The 19,485-nt window shown below is 33.8% G+C and overlaps 2 protein-coding genes across 5 annotated transcripts in view; one reads left to right on the plus strand and one right to left on the minus strand.

Moving 5' to 3' along the window:
* Positions 1-1,879: 1,879 nt before the first annotated feature.
* Positions 1,880-5,028, plus strand: LOC130657354 (pol-RFamide neuropeptides-like). 2 transcript variants are annotated; one of them, XM_057460334.1, is made up of 3 exons: positions 1,880-2,036; positions 3,449-4,236; positions 4,319-5,028. In XM_057460334.1, the coding sequence occupies exons 2-3, from the start codon at positions 3,453-3,455 to the stop codon at positions 4,669-4,671; spliced, it is 1,137 nt and encodes a 378-aa protein (XP_057316317.1). In that variant the 5' UTR covers positions 1,880-2,036; positions 3,449-3,452; the 3' UTR covers positions 4,672-5,028. The 2 variants fall into 2 exon arrangements, with proteins under 2 accessions (XP_057316317.1, XP_057316318.1); XM_057460335.1 differs by lacking the exon at positions 1,880-2,036 and adding an exon at positions 3,009-3,162.
* Positions 5,029-6,259: 1,231 nt separating this feature from the next.
* The window catches only part of LOC130657353 (girdin-like), a 34,773-nt gene continuing 21,547 nt past the window's right edge, over positions 6,260-19,485 (minus strand). For 2 of the 3 annotated variants that reach the window (XM_057460332.1, XM_057460331.1), the window contains 27 exons: positions 18,666-18,800; positions 17,952-18,128; positions 17,666-17,758; positions 17,396-17,488; positions 17,108-17,203; positions 16,544-16,627; positions 16,337-16,399; positions 16,118-16,192; positions 15,431-15,775; positions 15,138-15,200; positions 14,932-15,024; positions 14,400-14,486; positions 14,170-14,253; positions 13,617-13,751; positions 13,206-13,373; positions 12,971-13,010; positions 12,559-12,662; positions 12,111-12,182; positions 11,849-11,930; positions 11,311-11,505; positions 10,999-11,076; positions 9,759-9,826; positions 9,461-9,553; positions 8,899-8,956; positions 8,063-8,588; positions 7,789-7,949; positions 6,260-7,624 (listed from right to left, as the gene is read on the minus strand). In XM_057460332.1, coding sequence (XP_057316315.1) covers positions 7,019-7,624; positions 7,789-7,949; positions 8,063-8,588; positions 8,899-8,956; positions 9,461-9,553; positions 9,759-9,826; positions 10,999-11,076; positions 11,311-11,505; positions 11,849-11,930; positions 12,111-12,182; positions 12,559-12,662; positions 12,971-13,010; positions 13,206-13,373; positions 13,617-13,751; positions 14,170-14,253; positions 14,400-14,486; positions 14,932-15,024; positions 15,138-15,200; positions 15,431-15,775; positions 16,118-16,192; positions 16,337-16,399; positions 16,544-16,627; positions 17,108-17,203; positions 17,396-17,488; positions 17,666-17,758; positions 17,952-18,128; positions 18,666-18,800 — 3,874 coding nt within the window. In that variant the 3' untranslated portion in view covers positions 6,260-7,018. The remainder of the gene's footprint in view (positions 7,625-7,788; positions 7,950-8,062; positions 8,589-8,898; positions 8,957-9,460; positions 9,554-9,758; positions 9,827-10,998; positions 11,077-11,310; positions 11,506-11,848; positions 11,931-12,110; positions 12,183-12,558; positions 12,663-12,970; positions 13,011-13,205; positions 13,374-13,616; positions 13,752-14,169; positions 14,254-14,399; positions 14,487-14,931; positions 15,025-15,137; positions 15,201-15,430; positions 15,776-16,117; positions 16,193-16,336; positions 16,400-16,543; positions 16,628-17,107; positions 17,204-17,395; positions 17,489-17,665; positions 17,759-17,951; positions 18,129-18,665; positions 18,801-19,485) is intronic. The other variant, XM_057460333.1, reaches the window with a different exon arrangement.

Below are 19,485 nucleotides of genomic sequence, written 5' to 3' on the forward strand. Positions count from 1 at the left end.
TCTATTGAAGAATGCAGGGCGTTGTTGTAAGACTTTGAAAATTGAACAAATAATTAAATTCTATGCTAAATTCCAAATTTAAACAAAGGCTCGGGAAATAAAAACAGTCAGGTAAGGATTGAAAAGCTTGTACTATTCAACCACGCCTGCTATAAAAAAAATGTTTGGAAAGAAGTGGACAAAAATTCTGTTTTGTTAAGGTCAATTTCTGCTTCACAGAATGTCCATTTTATAGAAATGCCCGCAGTATAGAGGGAATACTTCTATAGGGTGAAACATTTGTAGGCAACAATCCAGAGTTTGGAAAAATTTGAGTAACAAAAAGACTAAACTAAAAATTGGTGATGCTCACGTTGCCGTTACTGCCACTATTAACACATACAAGTCAATTTTCGTAAGATCTATCAATAAGTCCTGGGGATGAGGTTGTAAACTAATTGATTTTCTTCATTCGGATCACAAATTGAATTTCTTTTTTTAAAGGATGTGAAAAATTATATCAAGTTCATGAAATATCTTTTTTTTCTTACCAGCTAGTTTTTATAATTCTTTTTTTTTTCATCGCAGGTGTCTTTAATAATAACAAAAATACTGAACTTAATCAGGTTTAAGCCACATAAATCCGGCTTAAGTTTTGTTTATTTTTTTCAAATATGAGTCAAGTCAAGCCTGATCTTTCAAGCTTTCAGTTAAGAACAAAAACTGCGATTATCCCTAAATGTTTACCTATCTAATCAAGTGGATGTTTCCACGAGTTAATCAACTATTTGGGATTAATTATCAACAACAAGTGGGGGAAAATTTCGAAATTTTCAAAAGTTGAATTTTCCCAAATACGCTCCAAATTCCGGAATGTTTCAAAACCGGTTAAGTTTTAGAAGAGTCCTTTTGCAAACACTTAAATCGAATTCAGACATTTTTATGTTCTGGAAAATTTGAATAGGTTTTTTTTGCTGTTCTTTTTTTCTCTCGAAAATGCAAAGGTATAAAGGTCATAGACAAATCGTTATTTAAACGTCAAAGTTCCTCCATCGTCATTTTTTGATCCAGCTTTTGTTTCATATATAATTTTAACGGTTTCTGTCATGGAAACGAATCAACTTCATTTTACTCAAGAATTAAAGCCAATTCTGAAAATAAAATTACGTTGTTCAATGATGAAAAAACATGTGTTAAATATTTGATTTTTTAACTTTGGGGAATTCAAGTAAAGAGTTTGATTTACCTTAATCAATTTCTGAAGTAATTACGACTGTCCATTCAACTATTCCACTGTTTTAGAATTGCAACGGCTTAAATTCTGTGATGGTAGAATTTTCCCGCTGAACATAATGAAATCAGTTATGCGTATAAAAGTGATATAATTTTGTTTTGTTCGCATCAACTGTTAAACTTTGTATTTGACCGTACTACGTAATCTCTCTTTTCCATTCGGTTTTAAAGATATGCAATGCTGGGACCTTATGTTTACTCCATGGTGAGAAATCCTAAAGTCAATTGTTTATTTAAATAAAAAGAATAACAAAAAGCGAGCCAAACTTCATATCCTAAACGAAATATATACACGTTAAAAAGATACAGCGAGAATCCAATAAAGACGGAAATTGTGAAAAACAAAAAGTTAAAATAAACTTCTTTGTTTTTTAAAAAACAAAACAAAACAAATTAAACTATGAAATAGGAATGGATAAAAAAGAGAAATTTTGACGAGCTGAAATGTTTTAATTAGTTCAGCCATCTGCAATGTAATTCCATTACTCCTCTGCTACAATGGACTTCATTACCATAACAAAAAAAGTCATTGTGCAAATTTAATTATCCGTGTAGAAGATGAAACATTTCACCTTGCTATGATAACAAGACCTCCCTTTTTTGTTTCCGTTCCGTACCAATTTTAGATATTATATAAAAATACATCTTTATTTTAGCAGAAGTAATTTTTGGGGCGGAACACTGTGTGAATATATTGACAAGAAGTCGTTGCTGCGTGAGTGCTGGCACTCTATTAACTTTTACTTTGAGAAAATTATCATCTGGTAAGTAAAATATTTTGTCCTGCTAATTTAAGCTTATACATCATTGAAATTTTAATGCAGTTATCTAAAATGCTGTCTAAATATTTGCGGAAATCGAGTTTTCAATTTTTACGCTCGTAAAATAATGAAACCATTTTTTAAGTAAAAACTAAATTTAGATATGGGCGAATTTGCTATTTTTTTTAAAAACGATATTTTTCTGATAGTCGATTATATTCAAAGCAAATGTAAATTCGACAGCGATGTAGCAGGAAAGAAACGTCTCCACTTTTTGCAGAAAGAAAGAAAAAACGCAATTCATGAGATCTCCATGATTTGCTGAAAGTATAATATCAACAAGAAGCTTGACATGTTGTGCGCTTTGCACTCTTGTCCATTAATGCAAAATGGTATATTATTTTAGCAAGTCGTGTGATAGTAGACTTTTTACCGGTTTCTTATAAGACAGTTCACAAAGAGGGGTTTAAGACAAAATGTTACAGAAATTCAGCATTTTTAACCAATTTCCCCAACAACATTGAACAACATGACATAATCGTAAAAACAATAGTTTAGCGTTAAGTTTAAAGCTGTATATTAAAGTCCTTTTGAAACTTTGAGTTGCACGCTTAAACTATTATTAAAAATACTTTTTTATTTTTTTAAAAATTGGACTGAATCAGAATTGTTTCACTACAAGTGTGTTTCTTTTTAAAGAAAGCACTCCCAAAGTCGATGTTTCGAATTAATGATGTTTCAAGCTAACTTTATAAATTATGAAGTTTTATAAAGAAACAAGGAAATACCATCTACGTGAGACTTTCGAGGAGAATGAACTTCAAGCGATAACATATCATAAACAAAAATCAGCATGTTGAAAAACAGGAAAATCAAAAAAAGTGTAATTTATTCTGATCAATAGATAGAGTCAGTTCAACTAATTAATTCAACTTCAAAAAACATCTGCACACTTTCCCTCTCTTTTGTTTGTCAAATAAGAAAATGAAAAGATGAAAAGACAGGGACTAATTGGATAAAACAATCAATTTTTTTATTATACATTTTCGCCTTATATAAATTATGACCCTAATATATTCACTCAGCATAGAGCAAGTCAAGAGAGAAGGGTTTACTATCCTCGAAGGATGTGAGTATACATGTTCATCTTTACTGCAATGCATCTTTACTTCAATATAAAACCTCATCATGCATAACAATTAAACACTTCCATAGTCTTTGGTATAACATATCTGGAGGATAACATACACAATATGTTGCTCATGCAATAAAAAAGTTCAAGAAGTTTGCTGTTTTATACGATCTTTTAAAACTTCTAACATGCATTGGCACCGTTTAGTTTTTTCTACACTTCTGAATTCAAAGTATAAATAATGATCATTCTTCCTAACGAAGTGAATATTTTATTTCTGTAGATAAATGTTAATCATGGCTTCAAAGGCGATGGTGTTTGCGGTCATATTTATCACGTCATACGTAACAGCGAAAGATACAGGTAAACTACAGAAAAAAGAATCTCACAACGAAGAAACAAAATTAGCTAGCCTTCTCGATGATATAATAAGTGCAGAAGAAAATTCTCACGCCACTGAGCCAAAAGAGTTGGATCAATGGCTAAAAGGGCGTTTTGGAAGGGAAGCTGATCAATGGTTAAAAGGACGATTTGGAAGAGAAGCGGAGCAATGGTTAAAGGGACGTTTCGGTAGGGAAAGTGATCAATGGCTGAAAGGGCGTTTTGGAAGAGAAAGTGAGCAGTGGCTCAAGGGGAGATTTGGACGTGAAGCTGAACAGTGGTTAAAAGGACGCTTTGGACGTGAAGCTGAACAGTGGTTAAAAGGTCGCTTTGGACGTGAAGCAGAACAGTGGTTAAAAGGTCGCTTTGGTCGAGAAAATGAGCAATGGCTAAAAGGGAGATTTGGTCGAGAAAATGAGCAATGGCTAAAAGGGAGATTTGGTCGAGAGAATGATCAATGGCTAAAAGGGAGATTTGGTCGAGAGAATGAGCAATGGCTAAAAGGAAGATTTGGCCGAGAGAATGAGCAATGGCTAAAAGGAAGATTTGGCCGAGAGAATGAACAATGGCTTAAAGGTAGATTTGGCCGAGAAATAGAACAATGGTTAAAAGGGCGATTCGGAAGGGAATCTGACGCAGAGATCTTAAAAGGATTTGGAAATGATGTAGCTAGCAGTCAATGGTTGAAAGGTAACTTTACTTAAATGTATTTTATTAAAAAATAACGAAAAACCAAATTGTCATAGTCAATTGACACTTTTTGTACGAATAGGTCGATTTGGACGAGCCGAAAGCAATGGACAGCACAGAAATATGATAGGAAATAAAAGAGAGACATTACCTCTTCGACGGGGTCGCTATGGCAAAGAAGTAGAAGAATATAATAAAAAAGAAGTTGACCAATGGCTCAAAGGAAGATTTGGACGCGAAGCAGAACAATGGCTAAAGGGAAGATTTGGTCGTGAAATGGAACAATGGCTTAAAGGAAGATTTGGACGAGAAGCAGAGCAATGGCTTAAAGGCTGTTTCGGAAGATCGACACAAACTGAAAGCGAAACGAAGAAGAGTGTGAGTAAAGACAACACGAAAGTAGAGACTGTTAAGAAAACTGTTAAAAAAATATGAATAGCTTTTGTAGTCGATAACATTTTAACTCACAATCACAACAGAATTTGATGAAACTTTTTGATGAAATTGTTAGGCATTAGAATACCCACGAAACCATCTTCACCAAATTATACAATTAAATGATACAATGATATAAAAAATTATCAGTGCCCTATAAGCAATATAGTAGAATACAAAGTTTTTTTCTTCTTCTAATGACGATCGAGTTTTCACTCTCTCTCTCGCCGGGGTTCATATTGCATGTTGTGTGAATTTTATTTTGTTGTTGTAAATGTATTGTAATGGAGGTTAAGAAGAGCTAAGTAAAAACTTATTTTTTCCAACATTGCAAAAAACGCTATGAGGTTACTGAAATGCTTTTGTTTTCATTCGCGAGGTTGTTCCGCCCTTTTTCAAGCACCAATTTCTTCTCAAAATACAGTGTTAGTAGCGCATGATAAATTTCAGATTCGATGGTGTAATCTGGCACTGGTCGCAACCAACAACAGCAATAAAAGTCAATTGCAACCATTTTCCATCCTCGTATCCTTCAAACTTATTCGTCAGGGTTATCTTGTCATTCAAACTTCTACATTGGGCATCTTTTGTAGAGACAGGCCAAAATGTGATACTTATACATCTTTTTTAAAATTTCAAAAGGTAAATCTTTAAACGCGTTTTTTAACAACATAAGAAATACTCCTTTCCCGAGACTTATTCTTTTGGTGTGCCGCAACTTTTTCTGTTGAGTTTTATGAAAAACGGACAACAGATTTGAATTCCTTATCAAAAATGTCATAAACAAAGAAAATATCGAAACAATGCAGCAAGTAAACAACCTGCTACCCTAATTTAAAGATTTGTGGCATGTCCAATCTCTTTTTAAAAACGAGGCGGGACATGGTAACTTGAGCATTAAGAAGACTTTAACTGCATATATATCTCCTCAAAATAGCAATTTCTGTTGGCGTATCAAGTTAAACTTTTACACATAAATTAAACAAACTATGCTGAATTCAAATATGGTTTTCATATTTTACGAGTTTAAAAAAAGTATGACTCATGGTCTCGGGAACGGTGTATTGTAAAGCACCCGTGCTATACAATTTCTTATTGTTGTGGGCTTTAATATCATCTAAATTTCAGTGAAACCATTTTTCGCTTTTGAGTTATTCTGCCGAGAAATTGCCAGTTTTACCTCGTTTTTGCAGCATATTTCGTCTTGGAAATTCCGAATTAGCTTTCCTGTCAGGAACCTTAGAAGTCTGTTTCACTCAATCCCCCACGTGACACTTGAAGGATGGAGCTTGAAGGAGCACACGTTTCTTCTGAGCTATTTGGTTTAGCGCCGTATTTTGCCTATCTTACTAGAATGGTTATCAGTCCCGTTTCCATGACTAAATCATTTTTTTTAAATATTCCAGGTTTTACCAACCTCTTTTTAAATTTTTTTTTGTTCTTCTGCCTAAGTGGATTGTTTAGGAATCTCTTTAAGAAAAGGCGCTTTTTTAAGAATCCCGGGACTTAACAAAAAGTTGTGAAAGATAACCCATAATAAATTATTTTCCAATAAAAGGGGAGTTGGTCTACACAAAGAAAAAAGTCATTTTTGAGAATTTAGTATATTAAAAAAGCCGACAAGGAAATATTTTGTTTTCATATCAATATATTAAGCACATTTTTTTTACCAGAAGGTCTAGCAATAACTTACAGCAGGCTATCTACACAAATTATAAACGATCACGTGATAAATTATTTTTGAAAATTTTGTCGAAGTATCTGCATCAAAAAACAAAAAACAAACAAACAAACAAAATACATAAGGACAATTAATGCAAAAACATTAGAACCATTCAGCGGATTTAAATTCTTTTTTGATCAGCAAAACCAATACTTTTGCCTTGTTTTGGTTATAATAAAAACTTGCTAAAAAACACTGGAAGTGCATTCATTTGTTCGCCCTGTTCAAGACGAACGAAAACTCAAATGTAAACAATTTGACAAACTTCTACAAATCCGAGAATTAATGCTCCAGCATAGTGGATATCCAAAAAGTATAAAAGAAACAAATAATATATAACCAATAAACCAATATTCTCTAGCTCAACTAAAAACTTCCAATATAAACACTTTGAAGAGGATTTGGAGTGCAAGCAAGATTTGTGTACTACAAAATCTACGGTGCATGTATATATATATATATGTGCAAGTAAAAAATCTACCACTCTGTCCCTGACATCATTTACAAAAAGACAAACACACACAACTTATTGAATGCTGTACTACTTTAAAAACTAACTACGAGCTTTTTCTATCTGTTCGCACCACGTTAACAAACATACCAATCCATTTCTTTTTAAATAATTTACACACTTCCGTATTCATACCAACTTGGATTTTTCTTCCTCTCTGAATCTGTTCTTTTCAAATCACTTGTTTTGTCTTGCGATGGAATACTACCCGTTTCATATTTTTTCACTGCAGCGCGTTCACCGAACCGCTGCGCAGTAAGCTCCACCAAACTAGACCTTGGTGGTCGAGGTGGAGCCGTTGTTTCTTCATCGCTATCTGAACCACGAGTACTCGGGAGAACTCTAGGCTCCATCTGCTCAATTTCATACCTCCTAAAAGACGATCTTTGTTCCCGAGTCCCGAACGGGGCATTTGAAGCTGGTGGCGAAAAGCTCTCCGATCGATTAAGCCGACGTACTTCCTCATTCGAGCGGTGGGACAATGAGCCTCCGGAGGTGATGCTTCTACTATCATCAGTAGAATCAAACGACCTATTCTGATCGGATCTTCTTCGTCCTGTACGTAAGCTGTTATTTCTGCTGAGCACCAAAGGCTCTACAAAATCGCCGTTACGAGATTTTTGATCACGCGGAACAGGTGTGGACGTAAAAGTGGAAGCACGTGGTTGTTTTCGATTGGAACGAGGTGAGAAATCCAACGCTTGACGAGCAATATAATCCTAAGAAGCGTTAAAAGAGTTACTTCAATTTAAGTTGAACATTTACAATTATGTTAAAAAAGTTTCAAAAGTTTAAAATCAAATTTAAAGGCCTGTTACGTCAAAATAACAACAAAAAGAAAACAAAAAAAAATTTAAAAAAACAAACAACAATACTAATTTACCACTGTAACGGTCTCTGGCGAGGCTTTCATCACCTGTGCAGTTGTCATTTGAGTCACTCGAACTTTTTGTATGGGTGTGTTCGGTCCACTCGATTTGCGCGAACTAGTTGGCGTAGAAGAGGTACTGTTGGGGTTACTTGCCACCGCTCGCTTTTGAGAAACTAAAGAAGAAAAATCGTTAAAATATAGGATATGATTTCTAATGCTGAGTGTTAGTAGCAGACTTGTGTTTATAATAGTGACTTTCCATCATGACTATCGATTCATCACATACCTCTAGACAGTGTACTATCCTTTCTCTCAATTGGCAAACTACTCTTTCTATCCAGTAATGGTTGCTCTTTTTTATCCAGTGGAATGATGTCACAATCATCTTCAGTATCCACTGACTCTTGTGCTCTAATATTCTCCATGCTGCGCGGACGATGTAGCTGACGGCGAGTTGAAACTGGACTCTCGTAATCAGCACCTGAGAACGAGGGACGGAACTCAGATTTTGGTCTAGTCTTGTTGAAAGCAGCGTGTCGATTTGCAGTGTCACTAGCAGAAGATCCACTGTATGTTAGAGCAGCCGGTCTCCTCATCACCACACTGTTATCGATTTGCGAGATATCTTGACGACTGCGAGATAACAAACCGCGAATAGGACCTACAGGGCTTCGCACCGACGACGGTTGCACAGAATCATACGAGGTGAATTTTGGTCTACTTGGTGTGGAAGTAGGACTCGTACTTGAATCGGAGAACATATTGCTGTCATACTCCGGAGATAAAGTTCCAGACACATTGCTATCTTTTTTCTGCACGTAAATAAATATTTTATAAGCATCATGCAGTACAGAATGCTAGCAGATCGATAGAAACCATATTTCAACAAAACTGATACTCGCGACACAACTGATACTCGCGGCGCAATCAACGAAGTGATCGTCGGTCCAGCACACATTTTTGGATATACAATTAATGGCGGAGAGAATACTAACATTCAGGCATGGCCGATACAATAATCCCCGTATTACAGCCACCCAGGACTTCAAGATTAAACAAGTCACAAGACTAAGGAGTTCTAATTCTATATATGAAAGACTGTCTTAATTGTTAATAGTTTACCTTAGCTAAGCCTGCTTTTTTCAAGATTTTTCTTGTTCCTCTCCATAACACACCCTTCCTAAAAAAATGAATACAAAATTCAAAATGGAATCAATAACATGCGACTGTCGTACTGTGTATTACAAAACGTTTTAAAACAACAGAACGAATTACGGTAAAGATCTTAAAGCGTGCTATCTGGATTGGTAAAAAAAAGATAACAAAAATAACCGCTTAAGGCTAAGCGTCAAATTTTTAATGTTTTTCAGGTTAATAGTGGCAGCTACAGTAAGCAACTACGGTGTTCGCAGCCAGACATTTTTCTGGTTATCAAATGGTCTGAAGTGATGGCAAGATAAGGAATTATATGTTTTTCTGTGAGGAAAGTTTACTATCAAGAAACATTGTTCCAAACATGTCTATAGAAGAACATAAACGAAACATTAACGTGGACCAAAAGGACATTAAAATTCCATTCATAGCTTGTGTTTTCCATATCACCCGAGTTTAGAAAACAAAACGCACAATAATATTCACGCGCAGGGAAAAAAGATATTGGAGAATAAAACAATTCTATACTTACTTTTTGTTACCAGACTCCTGTAAAGCTTTCTCAGCGGCAAACACTTTTTCAGAAAGTTTCTCTCTCTCACGTTCCAGCTCGTAAATGTGATCACTGAAAGGGGAAAAAAGTCTCAAACTACATACAACAAACGAGCAGGTGCACGACGAAAAATAACTGGCGCTCATTGTACAGTAAACAAACTGCGAACTCATCGTTGTAACATTTTTACTTGCTTTTTTTAAACACAATTTACCGAAGTTTTAAACCAAAAAATAGAGCTGTTTATCATTAAAAAAAAGCAGAAGTTTTAACTAACGTGAACGTTCTTTCTTCATCTATGTATTGGTCCCGTGAATGGAGTGTTGTCATTAGCAACTCTTGATTCTAAAGTGAATAAAAACCAGATAAATAAACTAGCATATAGTTGCAAGCTGCCGTCTACACATTGATTTGTTTTTATTATTGTATTTATTTAATTGAGTATCTTGGATTTGAAATAATGCAAATGTTGAGTTTCATGAAAATTTAACGCAAATGTCGAGAAAATTTTATAAGAATCCCATCAAGATATATTTGAAAAAGACATTCTTTAAAGTCAATTCAGATTGCATCCACAGTCTGTCGCTACAGTTGCATATCCGGCTAGGTTAAATTAACCTGCTTGTTGTTTCGAAAGCTGCTTTATATGGAAAATTTGAACCGAGATTTGGTGACTTTTTTATAGTGTCCCGCAACAGAATTTAACATTATCATTATTAATGTTCACATCGCCATGATGGCTTTTTGTGAAATGGGGAGAGATATTTCATGAAATTCTTTCGCGCATTTTAAATATTAATGTGTCATATCATATGTGGGTCACAAACGTGACACACATTTTATGTAGACATTATCCAATTTTTTTAATCATAAAAGTAGGTCTTAATATTCCCTGTCGATGTATCATTGCCATTATTTAATTTTTTAAAGTCGTACTTTATGCAAAACGTACGGATTTACACAAAAAAAATTTTTAACTGCTGTAATTTTTCTTTTTCCGTTTTTGCACAAGACTTAGTATCCTTAAACAAGTGGTTGCGAAGATATTGAAAATTCGTCGATTTCTGATATAAACCTTCCAACGTCCTGGATATAAAAAAAGAGTTAAAGCATCAAGACAGTCACCCAGCTCTTTTTATTTTACAGAATACACTCGTGCATTAAATAAGAAGTGAAAACAGGTTGCAGCTGTTTGTTACTGCACTCATTTCAGTATCTTGTCTTTTAATTATTATTCTCATACAGCATCACAAAAAAATACCCATTTTAAAATTTCATAACATGGCTACTTAGATGTGCAAGGAGCTAGAAAAGATGAAATTAAAGGGCAATTTGCAATTACATGGATTGTGGCAAAAAATAATTAAAAATTATTGTATTTGATTTTTTTGTTCATAAAATGCCCCCCCCCCCAAAAAAAAAAAAAAAGCTAAAAAAATTATTGAGGCTGGAGTACAGCAAACAAAAAATCAACTTTTCTCGGCCTAAAATGTATGTAATGAAACATGATAGCATACCTGCGCTAACAATTTGTTGACTTGATCCATAAGCGCCTTGTTTTCTTCCTCCAGTGTGGCGTTTAGTTGAACTAACACCTTTAAAAACACAAAAAAGTGAACAAAAAAGTGTTACCTTTGAAATACTCGCAAATTTAGCAATGTGTTCGTAAATAGTTACTTGAAATGTTGGAGTACAGTACAATCAAATTGTGCATTCACGTGTGAGAAAAGAAAGTCGAGTTCCCAGTTTAAACACAAAGTGAAGACAGGGTCTTGAAAAAATTCTAAACCAAGCAAAACACAAATCACTTCAACCGACGATCATCATACCTCGCATCTGTGAGCTATTTTTGTAGCCGAAACATCGAGTTCTTGGAAATGCTCTCTTGCCTCGTTCATTTCTTGTTGTATCCCTTCATAGTCACTTTTGAGAAGGTCGTAATCACTCTTTAATGTCTCGTTCTTGCTTAGCAGTGCAGCATTCTGAGAAGACAAACTCTTTATCTGATCTGTAAGTTGAGATTTCTAAGAAAAAAATACGTGAATGGTTCAAACATACAGAGGCTTGTCTCATTTCATTTCAAATAACACCAGCATAAAATTACATTAACACAGATTCTTTTCAAAAAGGATCTGGTGAGCCATTTTTTTCTTTTTTTTTAACTTAGTCCTTTAAGAGAAGATGAAACTTGTACTAAACTGGTTTCATATTTTGGTCGGTTTTAAAGAAGACTTATTAAAATAAACGTTACAATAACTTCAAGTATTACAAGAGTTGGCGAACAAAGTATGAACTGGACATTGTGGTATTGGTTGGTCAACTATAAGATGTGTACGCACAAGTTGCAAGCTGCGACAACTCGTATACCTGTTTCTCCAGCAAATCATTTCCTTCCTGTAACTTGTCTATTGTTTCTCGGGTGTGACCATCTTCGTAATTATTTGGAGACCTGAATTTCAAAAAATAGCATGAAGCTTTATATATTTTTTTAGATTTACATTTTTTAGAGATAAAAGATTTATCTCACTGCCACATGGGAGCATGTTCAAATTTAAGTTCATGGTAAAATATGTACATTCTCACGAGCATCGAAGTAACAGTTCTCCAATCTTAATTTGTCTGTACTTACATCTTTATTTCAATTTTTTGTGCTTGTTGAGTAAGCTTCTTAGGTGGTCCACGCTGAATGTGAAGCTCAGTCCTACATAACAAAAACATAAAAAGTATCACACAAACTAGTTAGATATTTATAAAGCAGTTGGTCGTAAATTGGTAAGAATTTGATACATGCATGTTGCCGAAGTAGCTATAAAACTGCATTCATTTGGCATGTAACAAAAAAAAGTAACTGCCTATTCTTTCAAACATCAAGCACTCTTTTTGCTATCATATAAATTTTTTTACATAATGTAGCATATAAATATTAGTAAAAAGTTGCGGCAATTCAGAAAGAAAATAGTTTTACCTTTGTATTTATTACATCATTAAGTTTTAGTAATTAACAATATTTAAGTCAGGAAAAAGCAAACACAACGATATGACAAGGGAAAATCAGATAAGAAAAAAAAATTAACTACCTAGCTCTTTTAGTTAATTGTATCTTTTCTGTAATATTTGTTATATTTTTTAAGCTTCCAGTTTTCTTTAATTCCTCCAAATCCTTTTCCAACATATTGATGTCCTAGAAAGTAAATTGATTGACAAAAATTATTGGGTAGCCCCTTTAGTTCCTAATGGTACTGTTATCAACGAGGGTCCTGCAAAAGGGGTCCTAGTGTATTTAAAGCTCTCATTTGAGCTACTAAAGCCGTGCAAGCACAGCAATCGCTGAACTAGGCAACTGCCTTAGATATTACTCCTATTTTCATGCTAAACCTTCATGCTAAGAATCGATTCACACTATTTTTAGTCTCTGGTATGACTCAGTCAACGTTTAAAGCCAAGACCTTTCGCACGAAAGGCGAAGGCTCTCACACATATTATACATACCTCTTCTAAATCCTTATTTCTCGCCGTCATCTCCACCAAACTATCACACAAAATGGAATACAAAGTAAAAAAAGTAATTGACAAAATATGTACATGGGGAAGGTATGTAACTGTGTAGTCGAAATGACATTCTAAACCGAATAATCAAGACGAGATAAAATTTGGGTGATCGAGACAAGTGAAGCTGTATGATCTAGACGAGATCTAAAACTGCATCATCGAGACAGAAGCATACCTTTTCTTCAAGGACTTTAATTCTTCGACTTTCATCTGCAAATCGTTAGTCAACCCATGGTTTTTGTTGACATACTCTTCCAACTGACTTTTCAGCACACGCAACCTTTCCTCTTTTTGGTTGATGGCATGCGTGGCTTTCGTTTGATCAGATGATAACTGTTCCACTCTATATAAACACAAAAAACCTTATATAGAAATCTTCCGATAAATATAAATTTACTTCTCAATATAAATAAAGATAATCAGGAGGTAGGTGTCGCCTTTGTAGGTAAGACATATTGCATTTTTCTACGAAATATGCTATGACCAAGGTTTAATATGTTTTTTCTCTCTGATTGGTCGACCACGTGATATTTTGAAGATTAGAATATATGAAAAGCGAAAAACTAAACTTTATTCTATACCTTACCTTGTTTCAACCTGTGCAGTATGGCTTTGCAGTTCGTCTAAACTTTGTCGCAGGAGTGTTATCTGATTGTTCTTCTCTTTCACTACGTTGTTTAATTTGTCACTACCAGAGACAGTGAGTTGAAGCTCTTCAATTCTAATCAGAAAAAGAAGACTAGAAATAGTTATGACACCCTCTCAACTGCTAAATAAGAAGTAGTAACCGGCATCTGTAAGTCTCTGTATCACTTTAAACTGTCACTGTCGCTTTTTTTAAAGCTTCACGTATCACGAGCTATCTTGATAACATTGGACGTGCTTGTTATCCACGTAATTGAGGACTTTGTTTTAAATTCATCGCAATGTATAGGGACAACGAAAAAAACAAACAAACTACAATCAAACTCCATTACTCTCCTTTCTTGTCTCTTTTATTCGTGGACAACGTATACAAGAGGTGACGTGAAACTTAAATAAATAGCGAACTTGCGGATTTAAATTTTTTACTTTTTCTTTAAAACAACAGCAGCTCTAGAAACTGACGATATGACAAAGTCCTTTATTTGAATTCTCACCTTCTTTCCAGATCAGCTATGACTCCATCTTTTTCTTGCAGTTGTAATTTGGTTTTATGTCTTTCACTAGCGTGATCGTTTGTTCTGCAAAATATATATAAATCTATAACAACTATTTACAAAGCAGGTTTTCATCACGTCACAGACAAGTACATACATGAAAAGTTTGAGCAAGTACAATCCTCCTTAAAAATAGTAACAAAACAAAACAAGTTGAAGCAATAACCTACTTCTTCTGTAATGCTTCCACTTCAGTTTCCTTTTGCCGAAGAGCTTTAATGATTTCTTCATTTTTGTTTCTGGGAATAGCTTGTACCCTAGTATAAGGTGAAATAAATGCAAAATCCAAATAAAGTAAGAGTGCCATTTAAACAAACTTTGATGGTGTTGACAAAAACTCAAAGTAAAAAATAGAGTTTAGTCAAACACCAATAGTATTTTAGCACAGTATGAGCTTAATTACAAATCTTTAAAAATATTATCCTCAAATCCTGGAATTTAATAGATTTATATATACGTATTTATCTTGATGACATAAACCAACATATAAAAACCAATAGAAAAATCTTGCTTTTTAAGAAAAGATGACAGACAAACAAGTCTAATTCCTCCTGGTATCTCATCTACTGAAAGTATAAAAACAACAGCTTGGAAGTTCAAACAGTGTCACTCAAATTGCAAAAGGTTTATGTTTTCTTAATTCTAATCCCCTGCTATCCTTCAGCTTCTTGAAGATTACAAACTACTATTCCCAACACTTACTTCTCTTGTAAGTCTGTTATAATTGATTCTTTCTCTTTTATTGAAAGTACCAATCGATTTCTCTCAACTTCTCCAGTCTGCAAGGTTGATATTCTAGACGAAAGTTAGCTGAAGAGGTAAACTGTGAAAAGCAAGATTATTGTGGATGTACACGACAGCTACAAACCATGAAGCATGTTTCACAGTCAAAAGTTATTTAAACGTACTGTTTATCCAAGTCTATGATTTCTTGTTCTTTGGCTAAAAGTTGTTTTTGCAGTTCTTCTTGCCTGCAGGAAAAAAATGAAATAATAATAACGAAATAAATTATGACAGCAAAAAAGAAATTAAAATTAGGACATTTTCATGATCATATCTGGAATTTGGTTTAAGTAAAAAACAAAAACTCCGCAAGGAAGAGTCAACATAATTGTAATCGAAAAACGGCTGAAGTTCTAATAATGGCAACATGTGTAAATTTCTGTAAACACCAGCATAAAACCATGCGAGTGAACAATACCTTTCTTTGTTCCTTTCTATGGTACGGTCTTTCGTTTCAACTTCAACAGACAGTTTCTCCAAATTCATTTCGTTCTGTTGCAAGTTACATTCCAGCGCTTTAAACTTCTCTTCTTGTTTTCTCACGCTATGATTTAAACGGTTATTCAAAGCTAGTGTCTCCTCCAGCCGTTCCTGCAATTCTCGCACATTCTCCTCTTTGTCAACCAATTGGTGTAATGTTTTAGTGTTGTTCACGTCAAACTCTTCTAACTGTTTCTTAATGGTTGCTAACTCTTCTTGTTTTTCGGTTAACGCACGAGACAACTTTTGATTTTCACGGTACGTTTCTTGCAGTTCTTTTACCCTAAAAAAAAAGCATGAATATTTTAAGCAGATAATGAGAAAACTCGACATTTTAATGGCGTTACAAGTACGGATATATATAAATTATTGGAGGGGTTTTATTTTGCTTAATAAAAGCTTTACCATGCCAAGAATACTGCACTTTTATGCTCAAATTTTCTGCATATATTAACTAGTTCTTAGAAAAAATCATATTTTAACTTTGCAGTGCATTTAATTAATTGGAATGATACTGCTTATTGCTCTTTCAATTGGTGCACAATCTATTTACACCATGTAAAAGTACGTCCATGATTGCCATTTGAAATCTCATTACCAGCTAAAGAGCAAAATTTATTCAAACCTTTGTTCCATCTCAAACAATTTTTTGTCTTTATCACCAGTCCTTAATCCAAGCTGAGACATTGTACCTTCCAGTCTAGAAAAGATAATAATAATCGCTTTATAACACATCCAAGAGTATAAACTCATTCATTCATTCATTCATTCACTCTCTCTCTCACACACACAATCATTCAGTTATGCTTCAGGTTGTTTACATCAAACATCAAGAAAAACATACTTTGCTTGCAAATCTTGAATTCTGCTTTCTTTCTCCTCTTTTTCTGAAGCATACTCATTTAGTCTAAGAGAAGAAAGAGCATTGAAAATTTAAAAAAATATTTTTTCTCTAAGGGTTAGAAGAAGTGAAGCAATCGCTGTTATCCATTTAATATTTGGATGTAGGTCCATAGAAAGTTTTATTTCTGACACACAAAACCACTCCTACTTTGTTTCCAAATTAACAATCTTCTTCTCTCTTCTCATTATACTCATTTGTCTTTTCACTTTAACTTCACTGAGCTCCAGGTTTCTAAATAAGAAATATAGTGTTTTATGATCTGTACAGTTAGCATAAGCCAACATTGGGTATACAAAATAGGCAGTCAATAAAATAAGAGGCAATGACGGTTCACAAATGAGGCAAAATTTGCTTAGTTAGTTTGTGCTAAGTTTTCAGTTGTGTTTATTTTCCACACTTGTTTGCAATACCAAAAAATAAAATGTGCAAGATGTTTAGCGAATGATTTTACATAGGATAAGGCCAATATATACGCGTAAAAAAGGTTAATCAGTCTTTGAATTAAATGACTATTCATCTTGTTGTTTATCTACTTTCAAATACATTAAGTAAATATTTTTTTATAAAAAAATTATACAGAAATTATGGAGATTCAAATCATAACTGGATACTCGTTTAAATTAATGACATGAAAAAAGTATAAATTAATGAAACAGTTAACAACACCACACTACAAAACACGTTTACGATGATGTGATTGAAATATCTTACTGTGCACTGAGCTTTTGAATTTCAGATTCGGCGGTCTGTTTAGTTTTATCTCGCTGTTGTTCTAACTTATGAACTTGAGATTCTAAAGCCTCCACTCTAAACACACGCATGAGGTTATTGTAATTAATTGGGTGTTAAATAAAAGAAAAGTGAGAGCAACACTCTAATTATATGGACTATCCTTTGCGACATACAACTGATGTTAGTTACTTAATAATATTCGAAAGAATGATTACATGCAGGAACAATAAAAATTAAATTGCCAAAAAACTTTTATCAGGATTTTACCTTTCTTGTAGCAAGACAATTCGTTCTTCTTTCTGTTTCACTTGTTGATTCAACCGCTCATTCATTTTTACAGCTTCTTGCAGATCATCGATCCTATACAATTCAAAACACGAAATGTTATTATGCTGTTCCATTAAAAACTTTATTAATAAAATTATAGATAGTTAATCACTTTGACCATTGATCCTCCACAGAATCAGGAGCATATATAATCACAAGTTTTTATGGTTAGCCACCTGAGTTGGGAACCACATTAATGATTGTACATACCTCTGCTCAAGAGTGTTAATTTTCTCATCTTTAGCATGAAGGTTTTCTTTTAACCGATTATTTGAACGACTAAACTCATTTAATTGATCAAGACTGCAAAAGAAAACAACAACACACAAATAAACAACAGTAACATGTATTAAGCTTGTAGCGATCTGATTGGAAACAGTATTTTATTTCAAGCATTTAGAATCAAAAATACCAAGAGCCTTGCAATCCGTTGATGTAGCATTGTATGCAAGTTGAGAATTAAAAGACGTTTGTAGAAAACAAAATTAAGATTTACCTGTTTTCAAGGTTACATATCTTATTGTCTTTTTGCTCAATAGTTGATGACAATTTTGCATTTTTCCCTTCTAACTCTTTCAATTTATCAAAACTCTTCTCCATGTGAGCCAGCTTTTCTTCTCGTAGTTTTAATGTATGTGTTAATTTCTTCAAATCTCTGTCACAATCAGATAACCTAAAGACGATGTTTTAATTCATCGAACAGTAATTTGCTGAGCAAGTTACAAGCACCCTAACTGCAATGAAGCTGTTTTAGAACTAATGAAATTGAGAAAATCTCACAAAATTTGCAAAAATTAATTTTCTTTAAAAAAGACTTCATTCTGCTAGCCCTAACTTTCTGAAGCATATTTCAAATGTTGACATTTTTTTAAAAAAATTAACAAAATTTTTAATGCTGGAGAGTCTTGAAAATCATGCAAAATATATATTGGTTAGTCGCACGCAGCATAACATTGTGATAAAGGAAAGAAGTGCATTATGCGGCTAGAGATATCATCATTATTTCTGGCTTATGGTTTGTTTACCATGCATGGTTGAACGGGGTATATTAATGACTTTATTCATACCTTTAGGTTTATTTATATCTTAGCATAAAAACATGGCAATACTAATGACAGCAGCAGGATCAACCAAAAAAGTCAATCAAAATATTTTCAAACGATTTTGTTTAATCTTTTTGATATGTCATACGCTCAATAATTTTACTTACCTTTCTCTCAGGTCAAAAATCTCCTCGTCTTTTTCGTCCAAGGTACCGTTTAGCGATTGAATTTTCGTATCTTTGAGCTGGATTAATTTACTTAAGCTACTTTGATCAGTTATGGAAGCTTCTAATGTACCAAGGCTATAAGGTATAAATATTGTAAAATATTGCCCAAGGTTGAATGGCAGCTTTAAGTTTAGTTACAGCGAATATTGAAGTAAATTTTTTGACTAGCCAGCCAAAAATAACATGGGCTTCGATGATTCTTATACTGACTGAGTAACTAAGAAGTTATTCTAAATTCATCATTCTGTAATTATTATTTTAAATATAACTCGTCATCGTTTTTCATATGCAATCTAACTAGCTTGGTAGTTAACTAGCTATTTTGAAAAATCTGGATACTTTGTTGCATACAGTGAAATCTCCATATAACAGACATTCTTTACAATGGACACGTTTCTAAGGAATAACAAAACCTTTATGTAGCTAACGGTTCATAGTGGACACTTCGTTATGGCAGACTTCGTTTCAAGGTTTTAAAACCCTACCGCCTAAAAGTGACCTCTTTATGATGGACACGTACAACAATGGGTCATATAAAACAAATCTTGTAAGAAGTCTGTCTATATTTTACTTAAAACAATATGTTAAAGTTCAAAATATTAAATTGTCTGCGCAAAGCCAAAAGTATACTTTTGTAAGTCTGATTCTACTTCACTTTTTTGAATGCAATATAACCTATTCATGATATATATTGTTTTAGGCGTCTTTTTCTCCCTAACTTAGCCTATTGGCACGCTTGGTCGATTTTACTATACCCTAA

The sequence above is a fragment of the Hydractinia symbiolongicarpus genome, chromosome 9, assembly GCF_029227915.1.
Source record: "Hydractinia symbiolongicarpus strain clone_291-10 chromosome 9, HSymV2.1, whole genome shotgun sequence".
Lineage (NCBI taxonomy): Eukaryota > Metazoa > Cnidaria > Hydrozoa > Anthoathecata > Hydractiniidae > Hydractinia > Hydractinia symbiolongicarpus.